Genomic DNA, 24,194 nt, shown 5'->3' on the forward strand with positions numbered 1-24,194 from the left:
TGCAAAGTTAGATTTGGTTTGGTTTGTTACATTGAACATGGGCTGATATAATGCTGATTCATAAAAAATAAATAAAAAACGTTGATCTACAATATATAGTGTAAACTAGTTGGGCGAACTCAGCCAAGTGGATCTCTGTGCCGCCTGGCTTTGCTTCTGCCGCATCAGTCCTGCAGGAGGGCGCACCGCGGGGCAAGCGCGACGTTTAGAGGGAACATTATTTACGAAGATTGTAAAATTGAGTCAACCCTCCTTTATTGAGGTCTGAGTCAAAGCAATATGGCTATTTGCCAGTGTAATTGACTACTTAAAGATGAATAAACCCAGCCACTGCAAGGTCGAATGGATACAACGAATCACGCTTTGAATTCCAATAGAGGAGTTAACCAGCCAACAAGTGTGGTTACACAGTACATGTAATACACTACACAGTACATGTAATACACTACACAGTACATGTAATACACTACACAGTACATGTAATACACTACACAGTACATGTAATACACTACACAGTACATGTTTTACACTACACAGTACATGTTTTACAGTACATGTTTTACAGTACATGTTATACAGTACATGCTATACAGTACATGTTTTACAGTACATACAGTACATGCTATACAGTACATGCTATACAGTACATGTTTTACAGTACATACAGTACATGCTATACAGTACATGTTTTACAGTACATACAGTACATGTTATACAGTACATGTTTTACAGTACATACAGTACATGCTATACAGTACATGTTTACAGTACATGTTATACAGTACATGTTTTACACTACACAGTACATGTTTTACACTACACAGTACATGTTTTACACTACACAGTATGTGTTTTACAGTACATGTTATACAGTACATGTTTTACACTACACAGTACATGTTTTACACTACACAGTACATGTTTACAGTACATGTTATACAGTACATGTAATACACTACACAGTACATGTAATACACTACACAGTACATGTAATACACTACACAGTACATGTAATACACTACACAGTACATGTAATACACTACACAGTACATGTTATACACTACACAGTACATGTTTTACAGTACATGTTTTACAGTACATGTTTTACACTACACAGTACATGTTATACGCTACACAGTACATGTTTTACAGTACATGTTTACAGTACATACAGTACATGTAATACACTACACAGTACATGTTTTACAGTACATACAGTACATGTAATACACTACACAGTACATGTAATACACTACACAGTACATGTAATACACTACACAGTACATGTTTTACACTACACAGTACATGTTTTACACTACACAGTACATGTTTTACAGTACATACAGTACATGTTTTACACTACACACTTGGAGGGAATGTTCCACCTATTAACTATCCGACCTCTGATGTCACACTGTGTGCTTTTCTGTGTTTGCGGAGCCAGAACACAGAACTTTAACATCTCTCTGTGTCTCTGTCCCAACAGGTCCTAACATCTCTCTGTGTCTCTGTCCTAACATCTCTCTGTGTCTCTGTCCTAACAGGTCCTAACGTCTCTCTGTGTCTCTGTCCCACCAGGTCCTAACATCTCTCTTTGTCTCTGTCCTAACAGGTCCTAACATCTCTCTGTGTCTATGTCCTAACAGGTCCCAACAGGTCCTAACATCTCTCTGTGTCTCTGTCCTAACAGGTCCTAACATCTCTCTGTGTCTCTGTCCTAACAGGTCCTAACGTCTCTCTGGGTCTCTGTCCTAACATCTCTGTGTGTCTGTCCCAACAGGTCCTAACGTCTCTCTGTGTCTCTGTCCTAACATCTCTCTGTGTCTCTGTCCTAACAGGTCCTAACATCTCTCTGTGTCTCTGTCCTAACAGGTCCTAACAGGTCCTAACATCTCTCTGTGTCTCTGTCCTAACAGGTCCCAACAGGTCCTAACATCTCTCTGTGTCTCTGTCCTAACATCTCTCTGTGTCTCTGTCCTAACATCTCTCTGTGTCTCTGTCCTAACAGTTCCTAACATCTCTCTGTGTCTCTGTCCCACCAGGTCCTAACATCTCTCTTTGTCTCTGTCCTAACAGGTCCTAACATCTCTCTGTGTCGCTGTCCTAACAGGTCCTAACGTCTCTCTGTGTCTCTGTCCTAACAGGTCCTAACATCTCTCTGTGTCTCTGTCCCAACAGGTCCTAACAGGTCCTAACATCTCTCTGTGTCTCTGTCCTAACAGGTCCTAACGTCTCTCTGGGTCTCTGTCCTAACAGGTCCTAACGTCTCTCTGGGGCTCTGTCCTAACAGGTCCTAACATCTCTCTGTGTCTCTATCCTAACAGGTCCTAACATCTCTCTGTGTCTGTCCTAACAGGTCCTAACATCTCTCTGTGTCTCTGTCCTAACAGGTCCTAACATCTCTCTGTGTCTCTGTCCTAACAGGTCCTAACATCTCTCTGTGTCTCTGTCCTAACAGGTCCTAACATCTACAGCCAGAGCCTGGCGTCCCTCAGCGGTGACATCACCACGCCCTTTAACCTCACGACCTCTGGTCATCAGTTGCTTCTGCGCTGGTCGTCTGACCACGGCACCAACAGGAAGGGCTTCCACGTCAGATATGTGGGTGAGTATCAAAGTATGTATCCTGTTAATAATGACTTTCCTTCACCCAGCATGTCTTCATCTACCCCGCTATACTACACAACCAATAGGAGTCATTAACGTCATGGTACAGGGCCCCTACCAGAAATAGACTGGCCATTGGGCAGTTCTGGCCAATTTTGTAAAAAAAAAAGATATATATTTCACCTTTATTTAACCAGGTGGGCAAGTTGAGAACAAGTTCTCATTTACAATTGCGACCTGGCCAAGATAAAGCAAAGCAGTTCGACACAATACAACGACACAGAGTTACACATGGAGTAAAACAAACATACAGTCAATAATACAATCGAAACAAGTCTATATACGATGTGAACAAATGAGGTGAGATAAGGGAGGTAAAGGCAAAAAGGCCATGGTGGCAAAGTAAATACAATATAGCAAGTAAAACACTGGAATGGTCGATTGGCAGTGGAAGAATGTGCAAAGTAGAAATAAAAATAATGGGGTGCAAAGGAGCAAAATAAATAAATAAATACAGTAGGGAAAGAGGTAAGTTGTTTGGGCTAAATTATAGGTGGGCTATGTACAGGTGCAGTAATCTGTGCAGTAAGCTGCTCTGACAGTTGGTGCTTAAAGCTAGTGAGGGAGATAAGTGTCTCCAGTTTCAGAGATTTTTGTAGTTCGTTCCAGTCATTGGCAGCAGAGAACTGGAAGGAGAGGCGGCCAAAGGATGAATTGGTTTTGGGGGTGACCAGAGAGATATACCTGCTGGAGCGCGTGCTACAGGTAGGAGATGCTATGGTGACCAACGAGCTGAGATGAGGCGGGACTTTACCTAGCAGGGTCTTGTAGATGACATGGAGCCAGTGGGTTTGGCGACGAGTATGAAGCGAGGGCCAGCCAACGAGAGCGTACAGGTCGCAATGGTGGGTAGTATATGGGGCTTTGGTGACAAAACGGATTGCACTGTGATAGACTGCATCCAATTTGTTGAGTAGGGTATTGGAGGCTATTTTGTAAATGACATCGCCGAAGTTGAGGATTGGTAGAATGGTCAGTTTTACAAGGGTATGTTTGGCAGCATGAGTGAAGGATGCTTTGTTGCGAAATAGGAAGCCAATTCTAGATTTAACTTTGGATTGGATATGATTGATGTGGGTCTGGAAGGAGAGTTTACAGTCCAACCAGACACCTAGGTATTTGTAGTTATCCACGTATTCTAAGTCAGAGCCGTCCAGAGTAGTGTTGTTGGACAGGCGGGCAGGTGCAGGCAGCGATCGGTTGAAGAGCAAGCATTTAGTTTTACTTGTCCGTCCCTGATCCCCTTCCATCCCTGATCCCCGTCCATCCCTAGGCCCCATCCATCCCTAGGCCCCGTCCATCCCTAGGCCCTGTCCATCCCTGATCCCAGTCCATCCCTAGGCCCCGTCCATCCCTGACACCAGTCCTCTCTGGGCCCCGTATATCCCTGATCCCAGTCCTCTCTGGGCCCTGTCCATCCCTGATCCCAGTCCTCTCTGGGCCCCGTCCATCCCTGATCCCAGTCCATCCCTCCTAGGCCCCATCCATCCCTAGGCCCCGTCCATCCCTGATCCCAGTCCATCCCTAGGCCCCATAAATCCCTGATCCCAAACCATGCCTAGGCCCCGTCCATCCCTAGGCCCCGTCCATCCCTAGGCCCAGTCCATCCCTAGGCCACGTCCATCCCTAGGCCCCGTCCATCCCTAGGCCCTGTCCATCCCTGATCCTAGTCCATCCCTAGGCCCCGTCCATCCCTGACACCAGTCCTCTCTGGGCCCCGTATATCCCTGATCCCAGTCCTCTCTGGGCCCTGTCCATCCCTGATCCCAGTCTACTCTGGGCCCTGTCCATCCCTGATCCCAGTCTACTCTGGGCCCCGTCCATCCCTGATCCCAGTCCATCCCTCCTAGGCCCCGTCCATCCCTAGGGCCCGTCCACTCTGGGCCCAGTCCATCCCTGATCCCAGTCCATCCCTCCTAGGCCCCGTCCATCCCTAGGCCCCGTCCATCCCTAGGCCACGTCCATCCCTAGGCCCCGTCCATCCCTGATCCCAGTCCATCCCTCCTAGGCCCCGTCCGTCCCTAGGCCACGTACATCCCTAGGCCACGTCCATCCCTAGGCCCCGTCCATCCCTAGGCCCTGTCCATCCCTGATCCCAGTCCATCCCTAGGCCCCGTCCATCCCTGACACCAGTCCTCTCTGGGCCCCGTATATCCCTGATCCCAGTCTTCTCTGGGCCCTGTCCATCCCTGATCCCAGTCTACTCTGGGCCCCGTCCATCCCTGATCCCAGTCCATCCCTCCTAGGCCCCGTCCATCCCTAGGCCCCGTCCATCCCTAGGCCACGTCCATCCCTAGGCCCCGTCCACTCTGGGCCCAGTCCATCCCTGATCCCAGTCCATCCCTCCTAGGCCCCATCCATCCCTAGGCCCCGTCCATCCCTAGGCCACGTCCATCCCTAGGCCCCGTCCATCCCTGATCCCAGTCCATCCCTCCTAGGCCCCGTCCATCCCTAGGCCACGTCCATCCCTAGGCCCCGTCCATCCCTAGGCCCCGTCCATCCCTAGGCCCCGACCATCCCTGATCCCAGTCCATCCCTAGTCCCCATCCATCCCTAGGCCCGTCCATCCCTAGGCCCCGTCCATCTCTTTGCCCTGTCCATCCCTTATCCCAGTCCTCTCTGGGCCCTGTCCATCCCTGATCCCAGTCCTCTCTGGCACCTGTCCATCCCTGATCCCAGTCCATCCCTAGGCCCCTTCCATCCCTAGGCCCCGTCCATCCCTGATCCCAGTCCATCCCTAGGCCCCGTCCGTCCCTAGGCCCCGTCCATCCCTGATCCCAGTCCATCCCTAGGCCCCGTCCGTCCCTAGGCCCCGTCCATCCCTAGGCCCCGTCCATCCCTAGGCCCCGTCCATCCCTAGGCCCCGTCCATCCCTAGGCCCCGTCCATCCCTAGGCCCCGTCCATCCCTAGGCCCCATCCATACGTGGGCCCCATTACCAAAAACAAACGGGCCTGTAGGATTCCCTACTAATTCCTTACAGAACAGGAATTTGTCTAGCCATCAGCATCATCACTGTGTTGTGATGAAATCACTGGCCACTTTAATACTGAAACACTGGCCACATTAAATAATGAAACACTAGCCACTTTAATACTGAAACACTGGCCACTTTAATACTGAAACACTAGCCACTTTAATACTGAAACACTAGCCACTTTAATACTGAAACACTGGCCACTTTAAATAATGAAACACTAGCCACTTTAATACTGAAACACTGGCCACTTTAATACTGAAACACTAGCCACTTTAATACTGAAACACTAGCCACTTTAAATACTGAAACACTATACTGAAACACTGGCCACTTTAAATACTGAAACACTGGCCACTTTAATACTGAAACACTAGCCACTTTAATACTGAAACACTGGCCACTTTAAATAATGAAACACTAGCCACTTTAATACTGAAACACTGGCCACTTTAATACTGAAACACTAGCCACTTTAATACTGAAACACTAGCCACTTTAAATACTGAAACACTATACTGAAACACTGGCCACTTTAAATACTGAAACACTGGCCACTTTAATACTGAAACACTAGCCACTAATACTGAAACACTGGCCACTTTAATACTGAAACACTGGCCACTTTAATACTGAAACACTGGCCACTTTAATACTGAAACACTGGCCACTTTAAATAATGAAACACTGGCCACTTTAAATAATGAAACACTGGCCACTTTAAATACTGAAACACTCTACTGAAACACTGGCCACTTTAAATACTGAAACACTGGCCACTTTAATACTGAAACACTGGCCACTTTAATACTGAAACACTGGCCACTTTAATACTGAAACACTGGCCACTTTAATACTGAAACACTGGCCACTTTAATACTGAAACACTAGCCACTTTAATACTGAAACACTGGCCACTTTAATACTGAAACACTGGCCACTAATACTGAAACACTGGCCACTTTAATACTGAAACACTGGCCACTTTAATACTGAAACACTAGCCACTTTAAATACTGAAACACTGGCCACTTTAATACTGAAACACTGGCCACTTTAATACTGAAACACTGGCCACTTTAATACTGAAACACTGGCCACTTTAATACTGAAACACTGGCCACTTTAATACTGAAACACTGGCCACTTTAATACTGAAACACTGGCCACTTTAATACTGAAACACTGGCCACTTTAATACTGAAACACTGGCCACATTAATACTGAAACACTGGCCACTTTATTACTGAAACACTGGCCACTTTAATACTGAAACACTAGCCACTTTAATACTGAAACTCTGGCCACTTTAATACTGAAACACTGGCCATTTTAATAATGAAACACTGGCCACTTTAATACTGAAACACTGGCCACTTTAATACTGAAACACTAGCCACTTTAAATAATGAAACACTGGCCACTAATACTGAAACACTGGCCACTTTAATACTGAAACACTGGCCACTTTAATACTGAAACACTAGCCACTTTAATACTGAAACACTGGCCACTTTAATACTGAAACACTGGCCACTTTAATACTGAAACACTGGCCACTTTAATACTGAAACACTATACTGAAACTCTGGCCACTTTAATACTGAAACACTGGCCACTTTAATACTGAAACACTGGCCACTTTAATACTGAAACACTGGCCACTTTAATACTGAAACACTGGCCACTTTAATACTGAAACACTATACTGAAACACTGGCCACTTTAATACTGAAACACTGGCCACTTTAATACTGAAACACTAGCCACTTTAATACTGAAACACTGGCCACTTTAATACTGAAACACTGGCCACTTTAAATAATGAAACACTAGCCACTTTAATACTGAAACACTGGCCACTTTAATACTGAAACACTAGCCACTTTAATACTGAAACACTAGCCACTTTAATACTGAAACACTGGCCACTTTAAATAATGAAACACTAGCCACTTTAATACTGAAACACTGGCCACTTTAATACTGAAACACTAGCCACTTTAATACTGAAACACTAGCCACTTTAAATACTGAAACACTATACTGAAACACTGGCCACTTTAAATACTGAAACACTGGCCACTTTAATACTGAAACACTAGCCACTTTAATACTGAAACACTGGCCACTTTAAATAATGAAACACTAGCCACTTTAATACTGAAACACTGGCCACTTTAATACTGAAACACTAGCCACTTTAATACTGAAACACTAGCCACTTTAAATACTGAAACACTATACTGAAACACTGGCCACTTTAAATACTGAAACACTGGCCACTTTAATACTGAAACACTAGCCACTAATACTGAAACACTGGCCACTTTAATACTGAAACACTGGCCACTTTAATACTGAAACACTGGCCACTTTAATACTGAAACACTGGCCACTTTAAATAATGAAACACTGGCCACTTTAAATAATGAAACACTGGCCACTTTAAATACTGAAACACTCTACTGAAACACTGGCCACTTTAAATACTGAAACACTGGCCACTTTAATACTGAAACACTGGCCACTTTAATACTGAAACACTGGCCACTTTAATACTGAAACACTGGCCACTTTAATACTGAAACACTGGCCACTTTAATACTGAAACACTAGCCACTTTAATACTGAAACACTGGCCACTTTAATACTGAAACACTGGCCACTAATACTGAAACACTGGCCACTTTAATACTGAAACACTGGCCACTTTAATACTGAAACACTAGCCACTTTAAATACTGAAACACTGGCCACTTTAATACTGAAACACTGGCCACTTTAATACTGAAACACTGGCCACTTTAATACTGAAACACTGGCCACTTTAATACTGAAACACTGGCCACTTTAATACTGAAACACTGGCCACTTTAATACTGAAACACTGGCCACTTTAATACTGAAACACTGGCCACATTAATACTGAAACACTGGCCACTTTAATACTGAAACACTGGCCACTTTAATACTGAAACACTAGCCACTTTAATACTGAAACTCTGGCCACTTTAATACTGAAACACTGGCCATTTTAATAATGAAACACTGGCCACTTTAATACTGAAACACTGGCCACTTTAATACTGAAACACTAGCCACTTTAAATAATGAAACACTGGCCACTAATACTGAAACACTGGCCACTTTAATACTGAAACACTGGCCACTTTAATACTGAAACACTAGCCACTTTAATACTGAAACACTGGCCACTTTAATACTGAAACACTGGCCACTTTAATACTGAAACACTGGCCACTTTAATACTGAAACACTATACTGAAACTCTGGCCACTTTAATACTGAAACACTGGCCACTTTAATACTGAAACACTGGCCACTTTAATACTGAAACACTGGCCACTTTAATACTGAAACACTGGCCACTTTAATACTGAAACACTATACTGAAACACTGGCCACTTTAATACTGAAACACTGGCCACTTTAATACTGAAACACTAGCCACTTTAATACTGAAACACTGGCCACTTTAATACTGAAACACTATACTGAAACACTGGCCACTTTAATACTGAAACACTGGCCACTTTAATACTGAAACACTGGCCACTTTAATACTGAAACACTGGCCACTTTAATACTGAAACACTGGCCACTTTAATACTGAAACACTGGCCACTTTAATACTGAAACACTATACTGAAACACTGGCCACTTTAATACTGAAACACTGGCCACTTTAATACTGAAACACTATACTGAAACACTGGCCACTTTAATACTGAAACACTAGCCACTTTAATACTGAAACACTAGCCACTTTAATACTGAAACACTGGCCACTTTAATACTGAAACACTGGCCACTTTAATACTGAAACACTGGCCACTTTAATACTGAAACACTGGCCACTTTAATACTGAAACACTGGCCACTTTAATACTGAAACACTATACTGAAACACTGGCCACTTTAATACTGAAACACTAGCCACTTTAATACTGAAACACTGGCCACTTTAATACTGAAACACTGGCCACTTTAATACTGAAACACTGGCCACTTTAATACTGAAACACTGGCCACTTTAATACTGAAACACTGGCCACTTTAATACTGAAACACTGGCCACTTTAATACTGAAACACTGGCCACTTTAATAATGAAACACTGGCCAATAATGTGTATATATATGTTGCATTACTCAACTCATATGCATATTGTAAGGGATTTCTTCCATTGACGGAGAGGCGGACCAAAGCGCAGCGCATGTTTTAATAAATCACTTCACATGAACAAACTATCAAAAACAAGAAACGTGAAACCCTAAACAGCCCAGAGACAGGAACAATCACCCACCAACACACAGTGACACCCTAAACAGCCCAGAGACAGGAACAATCACCCACCAACACACAGTGACACCCTAAACAGCCCTATCTGGTGTAAACACAGAGACAGGAACAATCACCCACCAACACACAGTGAAACCCTAAACAGCCCTATCTGGTGTAAACACAGAGACAGGAACAATCACCCACCAACACCCTAAACAGCCCTATCTGGTGGAAACACAGAGACAGGAACAATCACCCACCAACACACAGTGACACCCTAAACAGCCCTATCTGGTGGAAACACAGAGACAGGAACAATCACCCACCAACCTAATACAGCCTATCTGGTGGAAACACAGAGACAGGAACAATCACCCACCAACCTAATACAGCCTATCTGGTGGAAACACAGAGACAGGAACAATCACCCACCAACACACAGTGAAACCCTAAACAGCCCTATCTGGTGTAAACACAGAGACAGGAACAATCACCCACCAACACACAGTGAAACCCAAAACAGCCCTATCTGGTGTAAACACAGAGACAGGAACAATCACCCACCAACACACAGTGAAACCCTAAACAGCCCTATCTGGTGTAAACACAGAGACAGGAACAATCACCCACCAACACACAGTGAAACCCTAAACAGCCCTATCTGGTGTAAACACAGAGACAGGAACAATCACCCACCAACACACAGTGAAACCCTAAACAGCCCTATCTGGTGTAAACACAGAGACAGGAACAATCACCCACCAACACACAGTGAAACCCTAAACAGCCCTATCTGGTGTAAACACAAAGACAGGAACAATCACCCACCAACACACAGTGAAACCCAAAACAGCCCTATCTGGTGTAAACACAGAGACAGGAACAATCACCCACCAACACACAGTGAAACCCTAAACAGCCCTATCTGGTGTAAACACAGAGACAGGAACAATCACCCACCAACACACAGTGAAACCCTAAACAGCCCTATCTGGTGTAAACACAGAGACAGGAACAATCACCCACCAACCTAATACAGCCTATCTGGTGAAACTACACAGAGACAGGAACAATCACCCACCAACCTAATACAGCCTATCTGGTGCAAACACAGAGACAGGAACAATCACCCACCAACCTAATACAGCCTATCTGGTGTAAAACACAGAGACAGGAACAATCACCCACCAACACACAGTGAAACCCTAAACAGCCCTATCTGGTGCAAACACAGAGACAGGAACAATCACCCACAAACACACAGTGAAACCCTAAACAGCCCTATCTGGTGCAAACACAGAGACAGGAACAATCACCCACCAACACACAGTGGAACCCTAAACAGCCCTATCTGGTGCAAAACACAGAGACAGGAACAATCACCCACCAACACACAGTGACACCCAGGCTACCTAAGTATGATTCTCAATCAGAGACAACTAATGACACCTGCCTCTGATTGAGAACCATACTAGGCCGAAACATAGAAATACCCAAATCATAGAAAAACAAACATAGACTGCCCACCCCAACTCACGCCCTGACCATACTAAATAATGACAAATAATAATAATAATGTTCTATTCTACTGTATCTTAGTCTATGCCGATCTGGCATTGCTAATCCAACTATTTAGATATTCTTAATTCCCTTCCTTTACTTTAGATTTGTGTGTATTGTTTGTGTTGTGAAATTGTTACATATTATTTGTTCGATATTACCGCATTGTTGGAGCTAGAAACACAAACATTTCGTTACGTTTAACATCTGCTAAACACGTGTAAGTTGACCAATGAAATTTGATTAGATTTATTGAGAGAGAGAGAGAGAGAGAGAGAGAGAGAGAGAGAGAGAGAGAGAGAGAGAGAGAGAAAGAGAGACTGTTGCAACCAATTTAAACACCACATCAGGGTTAGCTGGGACCTCGGAGACCGAGGAATAGGGTATCATGTGGAACGTAGCCTGAGATTTGCTCTAGTTGTAGACAGATGGAGTTTGTTCAGACGCATTACATTCCTTTCTGCAGGTTGCAGCCTCTGATTGACTGCTGTGTGTTTACATGGAATCTGTTTGGTGTTCTTGTTCGAGTGTGAAATGATGGGTAAAAACAGCCCCGTCCAAACAAATAACTGTCGCTGGTATCAGGTTGCACAACATTGTTTTTTTGCGAGGAAGCAAATTGAATATGTGTGCCTATGGGCCATTGATGATTTGCGTAAACTTAAAAATAAAAACAATTTAATCTTGTGGTTCATGTTTTAAAGTGACTGCTCAGCTCAGTGGGTACAGTGTTGACATCCACCATCTTGAAGAGACCTGACTCTCCTCAGTCTACAGCAGTAATGTCCACCATGTTGTAGAGACCTGACTCTCCTCAGTCTACCTCAGTAACGTCCACCATGTTGTAGAGACCTGACTCTCCTCCTCAGTCTACAGCAGTAATGTCCACCATGTTGTAGAGACCTGATTCTCCTCAGTCTACAGCAGTAATGTCCACCATGTTGTAGAGACCTGATTCTCCTCAGTCTACAGCAGTAATGTCCACCATGTTGTAGAGACCTGACTCTCCTCCTCAGTCTACAGCAGTAATGTCCACCATGTTGTAGAGACTTGACTCTCCTCCTCAGTCTACAGCAGTAACGTCCACCATGTTGTAGAGACCTGACTCTCCTCCTTAGTCTACAGCAGTAACGTCCACCATGTTGTAGAGACCTGATTCTCCTCAGTCTACAGCAGTAATGTCCACCATGTTGTAGAGACTTGACTCTCCTCCTTATTCTACAGCAGTAACGTCCACCATGTTGTAGAGACCTGACTCTCCTCAGTCTACAGCAGTAATGTCCACCATGTTGTAGAGACCTGACTCTCCTCAGTCTACAGCAGTAATGTCCACCATGTTGTAGAGACCTGACTCTCCTCAGTCTACAGCAGTAATGTCCACCATGTTGTAGAGACCTGACTCTCCTCAGTCTACAGCAGTAATGTCCACCATGTTGTAGAGACCTGACTCTCCTCCTCAGTCTACAGCAGTAATGTCCACCATGTTGTAGAGACCTGACTCTCCTCAGTCTACAGCAGTAATGTCCACCATGTTGTAGAGACCTGACTCTCTTCCTCAGTCTACAGCAGTATTGTCCATCATGTTGTAGAGACCTGACTCTCCTCCTCAGTCTACAGCAGTAATGTCCACCATGTTGTAGAGACCTGACTCTCCTCCTCAGTCTACAGCAGTAATGTCCACCATGTTGTAGAGACCTGACTCTCCTCAGTCTACAGCAGTAATGTCCACCATGTTGTAGAGACCTGACTCTCCTCAGTCTACAGCAGTAACGTCCACCATGTTGTAGAGACCTGACTCTCCTCCTCAGTCTACAGCAGTAACGTCCACCATGTTGTAGAGACATGACTCTCCTCCTCAGTCTACAGCAGTAACGTCCACCATGTTGTAGAGACCTGACTCTCCTCCTCAGTCTACAGCAGTAACGTCCACCATGTTGTAGAGACCTGACTCTCCTCCTCAGTCTACAGCAGTAACGTCCACCATGTTGTAGAGACCTGACTCTCCTCAGTCTACAGCAGTAACATCCACCATGTTGTAGAGACCTGACTCTCCTCAGTCTACAGCAGTAACATCCACCATGTTGTAGAGACCTGACTCTCCTCAGTCTACAGCAGTAATGTCCACCATGTTGTAGAGACCTGACTCTCTTCCTCAGTCTACAGCAGTAATGTCCACCATGTTGTAGAGACCTGACTCTCCTCCTCAGTCTACAGCAGTAATGTCCACCATGTTGTAGAGACCTGACTCTCCTCAGTCTACAGCAGTAATGCCCACCATGTTGTAGAGACATGACTCTCCTCCGCAGTCTACAGCAGTAATGTCCATCATGTTGTAGAGACCTGACTCTCCTCCTCAGTCTACAGCAGCAATGTCCACCATGTTGTAGAGACCTGACTCTCCTCAGTCTACAGCAGTAACATCCACCATGTTGTAGAGACCTGACTCTCCTCAGTCTACAGCAGTAACATCCACCATGTTGTAGAGACCTGACTCTCCTCAGTCTACAGCAGTAATGTCCACCATGTTATAGAGACCTGACTCTCCTCCTTAGTCTACAGCAGTAATGTCCACCATGTTGTAGAGACCTGACTCTCCTCAGTCTACAGCAGTAACGTCCACCATGTTGTAGAGACCTGACTCTCCTCCTCAGTCTACAGCAGTAATGTCCACCATGTTGTAGAGACCTGACTCTCCTCCTCAGTCTACAGCAGTAACGTCCACCATGTTGTAGAGACCTGACTCTCCTCAGTCTACAGCAGTAATGTCCACCATGTTGTAGAGACCTGACTCTCCTCAGTCTACAGCAGTAATGTCCACCATGTTGTAGAGACCTGACTCTCCTCCTCAGTCTACAGCAGTAATGTCCACCATGTTGTAGAGACCTGACTCTCCTCAGTCTACAGCAGTAACGTCCACCATGTTGTAGAGACCTGACTCTCCTCAGTCTACAGCAGTAATGTCCACCATGTTGTAGAGACCTGACTCTCCTCCTCAGTCTACAGCAGTAATGTCCACCATGTTGTAGAAACCTGACTCTCCTCTGTCTACAGCAGTAATGTCCACCATGTTGTAGAGACCTGACTCTCCTCCTTAGTCCACAGCAGTAATGTCCACCATGTTGTAGAGACCTGACTCTCCTCCTCAGTCTACAGCAGTAATGTCCACCATGTTGTAGAGACCTGACTCTCCTCAGTCTACAGCAGTAACATCCACCATGTTGTAGAGACCTGACTCTCCTCAGTCTACAGCAGTAACGTCCACCATGTTGTAGAGACCTGACTCTCCTCCTCAGTCTACAGCAGTAATGTCCACCATGTTGTAGAGACCTGACTCTCCTCAGTCTACAGCAGTAACATCCACCATGTTGTAGAGACCTGACTCTCCTCAGTCTACAGCAGTAATGTCCACCATGTTGTAGAGACCTGACTCTCCTCCTCAGTCTACAGCAGTAACATCCACCATGTTGTAGAGACCTGACTCTCCTCCTCAGTCTACAGCAGTAATGTCCACCATGTTGTAGAGACCTGACTCTCCTCCTCAGTCTACAGCAGTAATGTCCACCATGTTGTAGAGACCTGACTCTCCTCCTCAGTCTACAGCAGTAATGTCCACCATGTTGTAGAGACCTGACTCTCCTCCTCAGTCTACAGCAGTAACGTCCACCATGTTGTAGAGACCTGACTCTCCTCAGTCTACAGCAGTAATGTCCACCATGTTGTAGAGACCTGACTCTCCTCCTCAGTCTACAGCAGTAATGTCCACCATGTTGTAGAGACCTGACTCTCCTCCTTAGTCTACAGCAGTAATGTCCACCATGTTGTAGAGACCTGACTCTCCTCCTCAGTCTACAGCAGTAATGTCCACCATGTTGTAGAGACCTGACTCTCCTCAGTCTACAGCAGTAACATCCACCATGTTGTAGAGACCTGACTCTCCTCAGTCTACAGCAGTAATGTCCACCATGTTGTAGAGACCTGACTCTCCTCAGTCTACAGCAGTAATGTCCACCATGTTGTAGAGACCTGACTCTCCTCCTCAGTCTACAGCAGTAATGTCCACCATGTTGTAGAGACCTGACTCTCCTCAGTCTACAGCAGTAATGTCCACCATGTTGTAGAGACCTGACTCTCCTCCTCAGTCTACAGCAGTAATGTCCACCATGTTGTAGAGACCTGACTCTCCTCAGTCTACAGCAGTAATGTCCACCATGTTGTAGAGACCTGACTCTCCTCAGTCTACAGCAGTAATGTCCACCATGTTGTAGAGACCTGACTCTCCTCCTCAGTCTACAGCAGTAATGTCCACCATGTTGTAGAGACCTGACTCTCCTCAGTCTACAGCAGTAATGTCCACCATGTTGTAGAGACCTGACTCTCCTCCTCAGTCTACAGCAGTAATGTCCACCATGTTGTAGAGACCTGACTCTCCTCAGTCTACAGCAGTAATGTCCACCATGTTGTAGAGACCTGACTCTCCTCCTCAGTCTACAGCAGTAATGTCCACCATGTTGTAGAGGCCTGACTCTCCTCAGTCTACAGCAGTAACATCCACCATGTTGTAGAGGCCTGACTCTCCTCCTCAGTCTACAGCAGTAACGTCCACCATGTTGTAGAGACCTGACTCTCCTCCTTATTCTACAGCAGTAATGTCCACCATGTTGTAGAGACCTGACTCTCCTCAGTCTACAGCAGTAACGTCCACCATGTTGTAGAGACCTGACTCTCCTCAGTCTACAGCAGTAACGTCCACCATGTTGTAGAGGCCTGACTCTCCATCTCTCTCATTATCTCATAAATATAATGTATTTTTAACATGTTTCTGTAAATAACAATTTAACATCAAAGTCAAGCAAACTTTTGTAATTGCTGTATACCTCCTCTCCTCTCCTCTCCTCTCCTCTCCTCCTCTCCTCTCCTCTCCTCTCCTCTCCTCTCCTCTCCTCTCCTCTCCTCTCCTCTCCTCTCCTCTCCTCTCCTCTCCTCTCCTCTCCTCTCGTCTCCTCTCCTCTCCTCTCCTCTCCCTCTCCCTCTCCCTCTCCCTCTCCCTCTCCCTCTCCCTCTCCCTCTCCTCAGCGATGTACTGCAGTACTCCAGACTCCCCCCAGCAGGGTTTTGTAGTGAGCCAGACAGGAGGGCATCTCAACAGTGTGGTGCGTTGGGGCTGTGACCGGGGCTACCGGCTCATTGGAAAGGCCACAGCTGTCTGTAAGAAGACGGCCTTTGGGTATTATACCTGGGACTCAACGGTACCTGCATGTCAAGGTAAGAGCTCTGAGCACTGTGACTACTGGGTGGTTGGCTGGCTGGCTGGCTGGCTGGCTGGTTTCCTGGCTGGCTGGGTCGCTGGCTGGCTTCCTGGCTGGCTGGCTGGCAGACATTTATGTGTTCCAAAAGGCACCCTGTTCTCTAGAGTGTTCACTTCTTTTGACAGGAGCCCTGTGGGTAGAGTCCTGTGGGTAGATCCCTGTGGGTAGAGCCCTGTGGGTGGAGCCCTGTGGGTGGAGCCCTGTGGGTAGAGCCCTGTGGGTAGAGTCCTGTGGGTAGAGTAGCTAGTCTGGCAGTCTCTCTTCAGCCCCTATCACAGAGAGTAGCTAGTCTGACAGTCTCTCTTCAGCCCCTATCACAGAGAGTAGCTAGTCTGACAGTCTCTCTTCAGCCCCTATCACAGAGAGTAGCTAGTCTGACAGTGTCTCTTCAGCTCCTATCACAGAGAGTAGCTAGTCTGACGGTCTCTCTTCAGCTCCTATCACAGAGAGTAGCTAGTCGGACGGTCTCTCTTCAGCTCCTATCACAGAGAGTAGCTAGTCTGACAGTCTCTCATCAGCCCCATGTCAGTAGCTGAACTTCTGATTGAGGAGAATGTTCTGCCGAGCAGAAACAGAGCAGAAATCAATCGTCTTTTGTTCTGTCAATTCCAACACCTGATGACTCTGGCTAGCTAACTTCCTTCCTGATTACCATGCTGTCTGTGTCAGTGTATGCCTCCCAAAATGGCACCCTTATTCCCTAGATAGTGCACTACTTCCTATGGGCCCCGGTCAAAAGTAGTGCACTAAATAGGGAATAGGGTGCCATTTGACACACGGAACCCCTTTTTCTGTGTCGTGTTCCGTAAACAGCGTTGTTGTGTTCCATTCACCTAATTGGGTTCTTTGTTACCCTGGGAACCACACATTGTAGAAGGTGTCATGTCATTCTGTTCTGCTCTGTTCTGAAACAATGTATCGTTAACCCCACTGTCTGTTCAACGAGCACAGACAGGTCCATTATGCCGAAGCTGTGACTATATAGTAATAACAGCAAAGATCGTGGAGCGCAACCTGCCAAATAATGGACAATACAATACTAATCTAGTCACCCACAACCAAAATGAGCTCCTAAGGTGGTAACTAGAAAGGAACAGATCGTTGATGGTTGTCTTTCTCTTATAGCTCCTACGGTGCAGGTGTATTTAAGTAGTGTGTTGTATTTAAGTAGTGTGTTGTATTTAAGTAGTGTGTTGTATTTAAGTAGTGTGTTGTCTTTAAGGAGTGTGTTGTCTTTAAGTAGTGTGTTGTATTTAAGTAGTGTGTTGTATTTAAGTAGTGTGTTGTCTTTAAGTAGTGTGTTGTCTTTAAGTAGTGTGTTGTCTTTAAGGAGTGTGTTGTCTTTAAGTAGTGTGTTGTATTTAAGTAGTGTGTTGTCTTTAAGTAGTGTGTTGTCTTTAAGTAGTGTGTTGTCTTTAAGTAGTGTGTTGTCTTTAAGTAGTGTGTTGTATTTAAGTAGTGTGTTGTCTTTAAGTAGTGTGTTGTATTTAAGTAGTGTGTTGTATTTAAGTAGTGTGTTGTCTTTAAGTAGTGTGTTGTCTTTAAGTAGTGTGTTGTCTTTAAGTAGTGTGTTGTATTTAAGTAGTGTGTTGTATTTAAGTAGTGTGTTGTATTTTTAAGTAGTTATATTCTACTCTATTGTATTCTACTCTACTATATTCTACTATATTCTACTCTATTGTATTCTACTATATTCTACTATATTCTACTCTATTCTACTCTATTCTATTCTACTATATTCTACTCTATTGTATTCTACTCTATTCTATTCTACTATATTCTACTCTATTGTATTCTACTCTATTCTATTCTACTATATTCTACTCTATTGTATTCTACTCTATTCTATTCTACTATATTCTACTCTACTATATTTGACTCTACTCTGCTATGTAAACAACTCTGTGGGAGGACATAATGAAATGTAAGAGGAAGGAACAAGAGAATACCTTATACCTTTCCCATCTATAGGTGCATGACAATGGTAATGGTGATGGTCCATGTTATTTCTGATACCCCCAGGTGTCCTAAAACAGAGAATCAGAAAGCTACATGGTCCATGTTGTTTCTGATACCCCCAGGTGTCCTAAAACAGAATCAAAAAGCTACATGGTCCATGTTGTTTCTGATACCCCCAGGTGTCCTAAAACAGAATCAGAAAGCTACATGGTCCATGTTGTTTCTGATACCCCCAGGTGTCCTAAAACAGAATCAAAAAGCTACATGGAGCATGTTGTTTCTGATACCCCCAGGTGTCCTAAAACAGAGAATCAAAATGCTACATGGTCCATGTTGTTTCTGATACCTCCAGGTGTCCTAAAACAGAGAATCAGAAAGCTACATGGAGCATGTTGTTTCAGATACCTCCAGGTGTCCTAAAACAGAGAATCAGAAAGCTACATGGAGCATGTTGTTTCAGATACCCCCAGGTGTCCTAAAACAGAGAATCAGAAAGCTACATGGAGCATGTTGTTTCAGATACCCCCAGGTGTCCTAAAACAGAGAATCAGAAAGCTACATGGTCCATGTTGTTTCAGATACCTCCAGGTGTCCTAAAACAGAGAATCAGAAAGCTACATGGAGCATGTTGTTTCAGATACCTCCAGGTGTCCGAAAACAGAGAATCAGAAAGCTACATGGAGCATGTTGTTTCAGATACCTCCAGGTGTCCTAAAACAGAGAATCAGAAAGCTACATGGAGCATGTTGTTTCAGATACCCCCAGGTGTCCTAAAACAGAGAATCAGAAAGCTACATGGAGCATGTTGTTTCAGATACCTCCAGGTGTCCTAAAACAGAGAATCAGAAAGCTACATGGAGCATGTTGTTTCAGATACCTCCAGTGTAACCTAAATCATAACCATGAATTAATCTATAGGTGAATATAATGGTAGTGTAACCTAAATCATAACCATGAATTAATCTATAAGTGAATATAATGGTAGTGTAACCTAAATCATAACCATTAATTAATCTATAGGTGAATATAATGGTAGTGTAACCTAAATCATAACCATTAATTAATCTATAGGTGAATATAATGGTTGTGTAACCTAAATCATAACCATTAATTAATCTATAGGTGAATATAATGGTAGTGTAACCTAAATGATGAATTCTCTCTGCTATGAATCAGTTGTAGTGTACATCAATGGAACCATATGGACAACTACATGATATCACTACATCCATGATATCACTACATCCATGATATCACTACATCCATGATATCACTACATACATGATATCACTACATCCATGATATCACTACATCCATGATATCACTACATACATGATATCACTACATACATGATATCACTACATCCATGATATCACTACATACATGATATCACTACATCCATGATATCACTACATACATGATATCACTACATACATGATATCACTACATACATGGTATCACTACATCCATGATATCACTACATACATGATATCACTACATACGTGATATCACTACATACATGATATCACTACATACATGATGTCACTACATACATGATATCACCACATACATGATATCACTACACCCATGATATCACTACATACATGATATCACTACATACATGATATCACTACATACATGATATCACTACATACATGATATCACTACATACATGATATCACTACATACATGATATCACTACATACATGATATCACTACATACATGATATCACTACATACACAATATCACTACATACATGATATCACCACATACATGATATCACTACATACATGATATCACTACATACATGATACTACATACATGATACTACATACATGATATCACTACATACATGATATCACTACATACGTGATATCACTACATACATGATATCACTACATACATGATGTCACTACATACATGATATCACCACATACATGATATCACTACACCCATGATATCACTACATACATGATATCACTACATACATGATATCACTACATACATGATATCACTACATACATGATATCACTACATCCATGATATCACTACATACATGATATCACTACATACATGATATCACCACATACATGATATCACTACATACATGATATCACTACATACATGAACGGTAAGGTCTCTGTGATCTGTCGTCTGAAAAGAATGACGACGGAAATACAAAAATATATATATATATTTTCTCTAAATCGTTATGTCTAACGGCATGGTGTTTTAGAAAGATAGAGCTGCAGGAAATTACACCCCGTAAGTACTTGTTAATTAGCTCTTCATGAACCTTCTATCCAATTCATTTCTACGTAATTCTCGACACAATGATTACCTAGTTGCCTAGCAACTAGTCATTATCTGGTAACTAACTATGAACTACCTAGTAGCTAGTACTTGCCTATGAACGAGTATTATCTAGTCACTATTAACTACCCAGTAACTAGTAACTACCTAGTCAATATTAACTACCTAGTAACTAGTAAATACATTTAACTAGCAATTACCAAGTAACTATGAACTACCTAATAGCTGGTAATTACCTAGTAACTATTATCTACATATTAACTAGTAATTACTATTAACTACCTAGTAACCAGTAATTAGCTAGTAAGTTTTAACTAACTAGTAACTAATTACCTAGTAACTATTAATTACATAGTAAATACCTAGCAGCTGGCAATTGCCTAGCATCTATTAACTAGCTAGTTCAGGAATGAAGAAGGCTTTGTAGAAGGAAGTGCAACCAGTCACAGATGTAAATACCAATACCATTATTTAAAGATTATTTAAAGGTGAGGTGATATACCTTTATTTAAAGGTGAGGTGATAGAGTAGTAGAATATACCTTTATTTAAAGGTGAGGTGATAGAATAGTAGAATATACCTTTATTTAAAGGTGAGGTGATAGTAGTAGAATATACCTTTATTTAAAGGTGAGGTGATAGTAGTAGAATATACCTTTATTTAAAGGTGAGGTGATAGAGTAGTAGAATATACCTTTATTTAAAGGTGAGGCAATAGAAGAGTAGAATATACCTTTATTTAAAGGTGAGGCAATAGAAGAGTAGGATATACCTTTATTTAAAGGTGAGGCAATAGAGTAGTAGAATATACCTTTATTTAAAGGTGGGGCAATAGAGTAGTAGAATATACCTTTATTTAAAGTGAGGCCAAGGTATGCCTACATTCTATTTATTAAAAGAATGAACACTGAACAAACTAACAAAATAACAAATGAAACGTGAAGCTATACAATATAGTGCTGACAGGCAACTACACATAGACAAGATCCCACACCAGAAAGTGACAACGACAAACAGCTGTCTCTGATTGGGAACCATATCAGGCCAGTACAGACATACAAAACCCCTAGACATACAAACCCCCTAGACATACTAAAACCTAGAGTACCCAACCTAGTCACTCCCTGACCTAACCAAAATATATAGAAAATAGAGATATCTAAGGTCAGGGCGTGACAGAGGCAATAGTAGTAGGATATACCTTGATCAGTTGTTTTATTTTCTCTTGATCGGCTCCCAGTTTTAAATCAGGGTGATTAAGGTACTTGTACTACCGTCCAAAGCCTTCCATCATGGCCTGGCTCCCAGACTTTGGCTCCCAGACTTTGGCTCCCAGACTTTGGCTCCCAGACGCCGTTCTAATTGGTCCTGATAATCTCTGTCAAACTCAGATTTGTCTCTGTTGCTTTGCCAAACACAGGTCTCCTCTTCACTGGCCTCAGTGTGTCAGAGAAAACAGAAGAAGGAAGAGATGTGTGTTATATATTCTCTGTCCTCTTCCTTTCTCTGCTCTTCTTACTCTTGTTATTCTTCCTTTCTCTGCTCTTCTTACTCTTGTTATTCTTCCTTTCTCTGTTCTGTCCTCGCTCTCTCCTCCTTTCTCTCCCCCTCTTCTGTTCTCTCCTCTCCTCCCCTCTTCTGTTCTCTCCTCCCCCCTTCTGTTCTCTCCCCCTCCCCTCTCCTCTCCTCCCCTCTTCTGTTCTCTTCTCCTCTCTTCTATTCTCTCTCCCCCTCTTCTGTTCTCTCCTCCCACTCTTCTATTCTCTCTCCCCCTCTTCTATTCTCTCCCCCTCTCCTCTCCTCCCCTCTTCTGTTCTCTCCTCCCACTCTTCTGTTCTCTCCCCCTCTCCTCTCCATCCCTCGTCTGTTCTCTCCTCTCCTCTCCTCTCCTCTCCTCTCCTCTCCTCTCCTCTCCTCTCCTCTCCTCTCCTCTCCTCTCCTCTCCTCTCCTCTCCTCTCCTCTCCTCTCCTCTCCTCTCCTCTCCTCTCCTCTCCTCTCCTCTCCTCCCCTATTCTCTCCTCCCCTATTCTCTCCTCTCCTCTCCTCTCCTCTCCTCTCCTCTCCTCTCCTCTCCTCTCCTCTCCTCTCCTCTCCTCTCCTCTCCTCTCCTCTCCTCTCCTCTCCTCTCCTCTCCTCTCCTCTCCCTCTCCTCTCCCTCTCCCTCTCCCTCTCCCTCTCCATCTCCGTCTCGTCTCCTCTCCTCTCCTCTCCTCCAGATCCAGTCTTGTGTAACAATCCGCCTGTAGCTGTCAGTGAATCAGACATAATTGCTGTTTTTTAGGTCCCTCATTAGTAAGAGCATCACTCTAGCATCGCTTGTGGCTGTTAATCATACCATTTAGATGTATTGATATGTTAGAAATGTTGTTAATTTACTTTCTTTGTACTTTCATTTGCTCATATTGTGTCCCTCTAATTCAGGGGTTCTCAGAGTGGGTTCCACGGATGTATTGCTGAGGGTCCACAGCCAGATCTCAATACAGTGGCTAGCGAAAGTTTTCACCCTCCCTTGGCATTTTTCCTCTGTTGTTGCCTTACAACCTGGAATTAAAATAGATTTTTTTTGGCAGTTCATATCATTTGATTTACACAACACGCCTACCACTTTGAAGATGCAAAATATTTTTTTATTGTGAAACAAACAAGAAATAAGACGAAAAAAACTGAAAAATTGAGCGTGCAGAACTATTCACCCCCCCCCAAAGTCAATACTTTGTAGAGACACCTTTTGCAGCCATTACAGCTGCAAGTCTCTTGGGGTATGCCTCTATAAGCTTGGCACATCTAGCCACCGGGAATTTTGCCCAATTTTCAAGGCAAAACTGCTCCAGCTCCTTCAAGTTGGATGGGTTTTGCTGGTGTACAGCAATCTTTAAGTCATACCAACTGGATTGAGGTCTGGGCTTTGACTAGGTCATTCCAAGTCATTTAAATGTTCCCCTTAAACCATTCAAGTGTTGCTTTAGCAGTATGCTTAGGGCCATTGTCCTGCTGGAAGGAGAACCTCCGTCCCAGTCTCAAATCTCTGGAAGACTGAAACAGGTTTCCCCCTCAATAATTTCCCTGTATTTAGCACCATCCATCATTCCTTCAATTCTGACCAGT

The 24,194-nt window shown here is 43.8% G+C and overlaps 1 protein-coding gene across 1 annotated transcript in view; it reads left to right on the forward strand.

Annotated features, from left to right (window-relative positions):
* LOC116370990 (CUB and sushi domain-containing protein 3-like) overlaps window positions 1–24,194 on the forward strand; it is a gene marked incomplete at its 5' end in the record, with an annotated part of 257,751 nt that overhangs the window by 85,579 nt on the left and 147,978 nt on the right. Inside the window, 2 exons of the mRNA XM_031819925.1 lie at window positions 2,459–2,617; window positions 16,584–16,772. Of these exons, the coding sequence (XP_031675785.1) occupies window positions 2,459–2,617; window positions 16,584–16,772 (348 nt within the window). The remainder of the gene's footprint in view (window positions 1–2,458; window positions 2,618–16,583; window positions 16,773–24,194) is intronic.

Source organism: Oncorhynchus kisutch, unplaced genomic scaffold (assembly GCF_002021735.2).
Source record: "Oncorhynchus kisutch isolate 150728-3 unplaced genomic scaffold, Okis_V2 scaffold2879, whole genome shotgun sequence".
Lineage (NCBI taxonomy): Eukaryota > Metazoa > Chordata > Actinopteri > Salmoniformes > Salmonidae > Oncorhynchus > Oncorhynchus kisutch.